Source organism: Molossus molossus, unplaced genomic scaffold (genome assembly GCF_014108415.1).
Source record: "Molossus molossus isolate mMolMol1 unplaced genomic scaffold, mMolMol1.p scaffold_m16_p_4, whole genome shotgun sequence".
In the NCBI taxonomy this organism is placed as follows: Eukaryota; Metazoa; Chordata; class Mammalia; order Chiroptera; family Molossidae; genus Molossus; species Molossus molossus.
The window spans coordinates 68,612,159-68,619,554 of NW_023425377.1; the positions used below are offsets into that span (position 1 = coordinate 68,612,159).

The window sequence follows — 7,396 nt, forward strand, 5'->3', positions numbered from 1 at the left end:
ATACCTCTGGGGGAGCATTAAGCCGGTGTGACCATGGGTACGCCTTCATCCTGGGCTCTGCACTCATTATTGTGGATTCACGGAGAGTCCCCCGCCGGCTGTGTACCACATACTCTAACACAGCAGACGGTTTCTCCTGGTGGGACTTTTCCCCTTGAACTAACCATAGAGACTTTTCTGCCTCTCTGAGGCTGTTCAAGCTTCACACTTAAAATGCAGAAGTTTTCTTGACTTTTTCTGTAAGTCTGCTTATTACTGTTTCTAACTGTTACTGTGCAGATCTGTGCAAGTTAGGGTGCTTTGGTCTCCTCTGCTGTAATCTGGCTTTGCCTTTTGTAGCCTTACAAAATCAATGTTGTAGCTACCTGTTGCTACCTGGTAGAGGGTGAGGGTCTGACATACTCCATTTCTCCCTGCAATATAGGTTGATTGTAGTAGGAGTAATAATACCACTCTGGTTTTTGGCAGTAGAAAAACAGATTCCAGGTTTAATGCTACCTGATAAAGTGTCCTACAACAGATAGAAATCATTGAATCTGATTTTCTCTGAACACATTCCTGATGCTACTTAACCATTGTGTGTACATTTGAATGTTACCTGCAAGGGTAATTGCAAACCTTAAAGCATCAGACAAATAGAGGTTATTACATGTGCCATTTCTAATGGTAGCATCGAGTAACCCAATTCACCTGCTCCAAGGAATTCTTCCAGATTGTCATATTTTTTTCTGGTTAGAGGTTGCTGAGGAAGGTCCTCTTCATGGCATTCTTCAGCTCCTTGTTCCTGAGGCTGAAGATAATGGGGCTGAGGAAGGGCGTGAGGACTGTGTAGGTGATGCCCATCAGGGTGTCTCCTTCCAGACCCTGGGGACCCTTGGACTTGAGGTAGACAACAGAGGCAAAGCCGTAGTGCACGACCACCACAGTGAGGTGGGAGGCGCACGTGGAGAAGGCCTTGTGCCGGCCGTCAGCTGAGGGGATCCTCAAGATGGTGGCTATGATGAAAGCATAGGAGAGGAGGATGAGGAGACAGCAGCCCAGCAGGGCCATGATGCACACAAGGCTCACACCCAGGGCTACACCTGGCACATTATTTCCACAGGCCAACGTCAACAGTGGTGGCACATGACAAGCAAAATGGTGGACCTCATTGGGTCCACAGAAAGTGAGGTGGAAAATGGCCATTGTCACCACCAGCCCCATGACTGAGCCACCAGCCCAGGACCAGGCCACCAGGCAGGCACAGCCACGAGGACTCATAAGCATGTTGTAGCGCAGGGGGAGGCAGATGGCCACATAGCGATCATAGCCCATGACTGTGAGCAGGAAGGAGTGGGTGAAGCCAAATGTGAAAGAAAAGAACATCTGGCTGGCACAAGCCATGAAGGCGATGGAGTGGTGCGTGGAGAGCAGGTCAGCCAGCATGCGGGGGATGATGGTGAAGGTGTAGAGGATCTCGGAGATGGAGAGGGCACACAGGAGGAGGTACATGGGCATGTGGAGGCTGCGCTCACCCCAGATGGTGGTCATGATGAGCAGGTTCCCCAGCAGTGTGAACAGGTACATCAGGAGGAATAGCAGGAAGAACATCAGCTGAAGGTGGGGGAAGGTGGAGAAGCCGATGAGGATGAATTCAGACACTGCTGAGAGGTTGGCTCTGGGCATGGAGGCCGTGCCTGCGTGGAGGTGTGACAGGGGGAGGTCAGATACTGGATGGAGAAAGGTCATCATCTTCCACCTCCACCTGCCCAAGGGGCTTCTCCTGATAAACAACAGCTGGCATCAAATGAGTTCTCACTGCGTGCCTCCTATGATTCAGTCCTCTACTCCACCTAGTGAGGAAGGTGATTTTCATCATCACCATTTTGAGTATCTTGAGCATACTCATTGAGAAGATTGGGGTGCAGACAGTCTAATTAGTTGTTCTAGGTGAAGCTGTTAAAATGGCAGAGCCAAGACTTCAACCTATGGTGGACTATCTCCAAAGACTATGCCTCTAGTTGTTCTCCTAAAATGAACATATTCCTTCAGAGCAGCCATTTCTGCTCTTACTCCCTTTTCATGAATCCTGCTCTTCCCATAGCTTCCGATGCCATGAGACTTCCCTACCCCATAACTACAACTCCTTGGGCCAGGGTGCAGCTCTAACTTAATGAGAATCAATCAGATTATTTCTCTGGAGTTATCATGCTGAAAATCAGAGACAGGGGACTGTATCCCCAAAATGTTCTGGTTTTCTCCATCTTCCATGAAGTATGTCAGTACGTTCTGAGGCAATGCAACATAGCCATAAGAGAAAGGGACGTGGGAGTCAGCCAACATGAGTTAGAATCCCTGCTCTGCCTATTGTATAAACTTGAGAGTTTCTTTACCTCTCTGTACCTCCACTTCCCCTTACCTACCTCAAATGACTGTTGTGGGAAATGAATGAGCTCTTCTTAGAATGTTACCTGGTACACAGTAGGTGCTATGTATGATAATTAAATCAGTACACTAAGTGAGCTAAGGTACACAGTCTATGCTCAGTAATAACATCAATTTAATGAGATCAGTGTGTCTTTATTAATAACTGAACTATTTTTAAATGATCTTATTTTATTAGGCAATGTGAAACTTAGCGGCAGTAAACCACTGATCTCCTTTTTGTGTCTGGATTTGCCTGTTCTGGACATTTCACATACATGGGATCATTTTTGTGTCTGGTTCTGTCACTCAGCATGTTTTCAAGGTTCATCCAGGTTGCATCCTGTGTTAGAGTTTCATTTTTTTCATGGCCAAACAATATTCGATTGTGTGGATGAACCACATTTTGTTTATTCATCATCGCTTGATGGACATTTGGGTTGTTTTCACTTTTTCACTATTATGAATAGTGCTGCTATGAACATTCATGTAGCAGTTTAAAGCACATCAGCGATTGCCAGGGGCTGGAGGATGGGAGGATGGGGAGAATGTTGATGGGTATGGTGTTTGTTTTTGGGGTGATAAGAAGGTTCTGAAACTATACATAGGTGGTGATTGCACAACATTATGAATGCATTTAATGCCACTGAATTATACTATAAAATGGCTGAAATGGTAATGTTATGTGATGTGTATTTCACCACAATTTTAAAAATAGGGAAAAACTAGTAAATGCCCTCTTAAATGGGCTAAGGTCCTTGATCAAGCCCTGACTGGTTGATAACGAGACACGAAGGAGGGACCAGAAACTTTGGTGACTGAAGACTGCATTCCCCAAACATCACTGGTTTCCAGAATTTTCTGGCTTCTCTCTCCTGGAATCACTTACATCTTTTCTCTACTTCTGGGTCAGCACCTGCCCACAGGTCCCCAGGACAGTGGCTCCAACAGCCCTGGTCAGTCCTGTTACTTTGAAATCTTACAGGGATGAGTCAAAGTCAATGATTTGGAAACAAGAGTCTCCAAGAAGTGGCTGGATGGGTGAGATCAGGGTCCTTCAGTTGACCTCACACGCCTCCACACTCTCCAATGTCTACTACAAGTTTTCGCAACTCTTGGACTCTTGACATTTGGGGTCACATCATTCTTTGCTATGGGGGGACCACCCTGTAAAGTGTTTAGCAGCACCCCTGGCTTCTACCAGCTAAATGCCAGTAGCCCCTAATTGGTCATGACAACCAAAAATGTCTCCAGATATTACCAATGTCCCCATAGGTGGCAGTCTCCTCAAGTTGACTGAAGATCTAGAGAGTGCAGTTGCAATTTTCTGGCATGCGCCCTCTGCCCAGAGTCTGGTTCCTTCCCTTCTTCATCTGCAAATTACTGTTTATTTTTAAGATTCAGCTTAAATATCACCTCCTCTGTGCAGCCCTCCTGTACAATCTCTTCACAAAGCAGATTTAGTCCCTCATTCCTGGGTGCCTCCAAAACAACAATGCCTGAGTGAGTTTGAAATTCTTTGCTCCTAACTTTGTCATGACCCTCACCTTACTGAGTCCTGTTGGAGATGTAGTGGTGTCTGACACTGGATTTTAATGTGTCCTATTGTAATCACAGAACCAGCTCAAACTTGTCCTGTCCTGTTTCTAACAAGACCCAGAACTAAAGTTTAAGAGCAACACTGGTGAACACCACTCACACGTTAACACTTATGAACCCTTAACTGCTTCCCCCACAGAAACGAAGGACCAGACATGTCCGGAACCTGAACACCAAACCCTTTCAGAAGTGAAGGGGGACAGAGACTTGGGGGCCACACATTCATGGACAAGCCCTGCCCACACATAGTCCTAGGGCAGAGTTTCCCAAGTTCAGTATTAGAGATATTCGAGGCTGGATCATTCTTTGTGCTGGGGCTGCCCTGTACAGTGCAGATGCTGAACAGCATTCCCGGAACCCATGGATGCCAGTAGCATCTCTCAACTGTGATCATCAAAAGTATCTCCAGTTGCCCTGGCCGGTTTGGCTCAGCGGTTAGAATAACGGCCCACTGACCAAAGAGTCTCAGGTTCGATTTCGGTCAAGGGCATGTACCTTGGTTGCAGTTCCGTCCCTGGCCCTGGTCGGGTCATGTGGGAGGCAACCAATCAATGTGTCTCTCTTACATCGATGTTTTTTTTCTCTCTCTCCCTCCCTCCCTCTCTGACTGAAGATAAATGGAAAAGAATATCCTCGGGTACAGACTAAAAAAATCTCCAGCCCTGGCCAGGTGGCTTAGTTGATTGGAGTGTTGTCCCATACACCAAAAGGTTGCTGGTTTGATTTTCAGTCAGGGCAATACTTAGGTTGTGGGTTTGATCCCTGGTCAGAGCACATATGGGAGGCCAATTGATGTTTTTCTCTCACATCGATGTTTCTCTTTCTCTCCCTTCCTCTCTCTCTAAAATCAATAAAGAATGCCCTGGTCAGTGTAGCTCAGTGTTTAAAGCATTGGCCCACACACCAAGCATTGCAGGTTTGATTCCCAGTCGAGGATATGTCCCTGGGTTGCAGATTCAATACATACCTGGGCCCAGTCAGGGCACATGCAGGAGGCAACCAAAAGATGTGTCTCTCTCACAGCGATGTTTCTTTCTCTATTTCTCCTCCCTCCCTCCTTTCCACTCTCTCTAAAAATCAATGGAAAAAATATCTTCGGGTATGGATAAACAAAAAAAAAAAAACTTCACACATTGCCAAATGTCCCCTAGTGTGTGTGCATGCACGCATGTGTATGTCTTTGTGTGTGTGTGTGTGTGTGTGTGTGTGCGTGTGTGTGTGCACAGAACTGTCCCTGGTGGAGAACCACTGGTCAGGTCTGTCCTGTCCCTCAGATCCCATCTTGCCCTTACCAGTCTGCCCTCTTTCTGGCTGTCTCTTCTTAATGAGTTGTTTAGTTTCCCTCTGAAATGTGTGTTCCCTTCCCATTTCAGCCACCCCCTCCCCCCATTCTCTGTCCCTCTTTTCATCCTTAACTCCTGACCATTATCTCACCTATTTTGCCCTTCCCCAAACTTTATACCCCTGGGAGGTGACCAAAGTCTCTTAATCCCGAATCCTCTTGTCTCTCTCTTTTCTCTGCCTGTCCCCAATTCTTTCACCATTGGTTTCTAGCCAGGATCCAGAGGGGAGAGGTGAAAAGTCAGACAGGTGTACTGATTAACTTTGAGTGGCAGCTCTTCTCTTTGCACTCAAGTTTCTTCACTTGTCCAGTGAAACTTCCACGTAAGAAAATCGTCATCACATGGCCTTGAAGCTGGGAAGTGGAACCTGCCTGCTGCCCCCACCCCATAGACTCAAATTGTACAAGGAGTTATATAAACAGGGAGCAGGCAGTGGTGGAGGGGGCTCCTCTGAGTCCAGGTTGGATGCTGGTTTCCCAGGTGTCTCCTGGTCAGGTGAAAGGGGGGGAAGGTGACTTACCTGGGGCTCCAGGCCCTGCACCTGCTTCTGCCTCACCTCAGCGGAAGGCCCTAGCCGGGAATTTCCCTACAGGTGAGGGCTGTACAGGTGAGGGTGGGGCTGCAAGGTGAGAAGCCTGCTGCCCTGAGCATGCCAGTTGGGCAGGGGGTTTATCGGAGCCTCACCTTTATGATTTAAGTCACCTGTGCTCCCTGCCCTCTGCCTTCTCTCACTGCGGCCCTACTGCTTCTGCTGCCAGGATGCTGGGACCCCTGGGGATCTTGCAAGGGAGAGGGCAGCCTTAGGGAGACTGCGTCCTCCCTTTTCCTCCCTCCCTGCCTGCCAGGGGTGAGTCAATTAGCTGAGCTTCTCATGGGCTGGAGCAAATTCTATGAAAATTTGTGATTTGGGGCCCTGGCTGCTGACATTGGCAGGAGGGCAACTCTGCCATTTTCTCCTGGGGCTGCAGAGGCTGCCTGACATGGTCCTCTACCTTCATCCTTCCCGATCCAGGCCATTCGCCCAAACGTCTCTTTAAAGATTTAAAAAATCAAACAACACACAAATATTTGTTTATTATTAAATAATTGAAACACCACAGATAAGGCTAAAAGTTATGCAATGGCCATCCATGCAATCATGATAATAAATCTGATGGGCATCCTTACAGATTTGTCTGTATGTGGCATGTGAACACACAAACCTATTAAAAAAGAGTACTATTGTGGGGTTTTGTTGTACTTGTGTTTTGTTTTGTCTTTGGGGTAAAATTCACGTAACATAAAATTAACCGTTTTAGAGTGAACAATTCAGTGGCATTTAGAACATTCATGGCAAACATTCATGGCATTGTGCAACCAGCACCTCCATGTAGTTCCAGAACATTTCCATTACCCAAAAAGAGACCCTGTCCTCATTGGCAGTCACTTCCCATTCCCTTGCTCCCAACCCCTGGCAACCACTGATCTGCTTTTTTAGCCCTGTGGATTTGCCTATTCTGAACTTTTCATATAAACAGAATCATACAATATGTGGCCTTTGGGGTCTGGCTTCTTTCACTCAGCATGATGTTTTTGACATCCATCCATCTCATAGTATTCCTGTGCTTCATTCCTTTTTATAGCTGAGTAATATTCCATTGCATGGATGTATCACATTTTGCTTATCCATTCACCATGGGTTGTTTCCACCTTTTGGTTATTGTTAATAGTGTTGCTGTGAATATTCGTGTACAAGGATTTGTTTGAATTCTTTTTTTTTTACCTTAGAGAAAGGAAGGGAGAAGGAGAGAGAGAAAGAAACATTGATGTGAGAGAGAAACATAGATTGGTTATCCCCTGCACTGGTCCCGACCAGGAATCAAACTTATAACCTGGGTATGTGCCCTGGCCAGGAATCAAACCTGCCACCTGACACTCCAACCAAATGAGCCACACCAGGAAGGGTTCTTTTCAGTTCTTTGGGGTATATACCTGGGAGTGGAATTGTTGGGTCATATGGTTATTTATGTTCAATTTTTTGATGAACCACCAAACTGTTTCCATACTGTGTT

The 7,396-nt window shown here is 46.6% G+C and overlaps 1 protein-coding gene across 1 annotated transcript; it reads right to left on the reverse strand.

Moving 5' to 3' along the window:
• Positions 1 to 732: 732 nt before the first annotated feature.
• On the reverse strand, positions 733 to 1,665 carry LOC118615987 (olfactory receptor 10H1-like). Its single transcript, XM_036241310.1, has one exon. The coding sequence runs from the start codon at positions 1,663 to 1,665 to the stop codon at positions 733 to 735; it is 933 nt and encodes a 310-aa protein (XP_036097203.1).
• Positions 1,666 to 7,396: the final 5,731 nt, after the last annotated feature.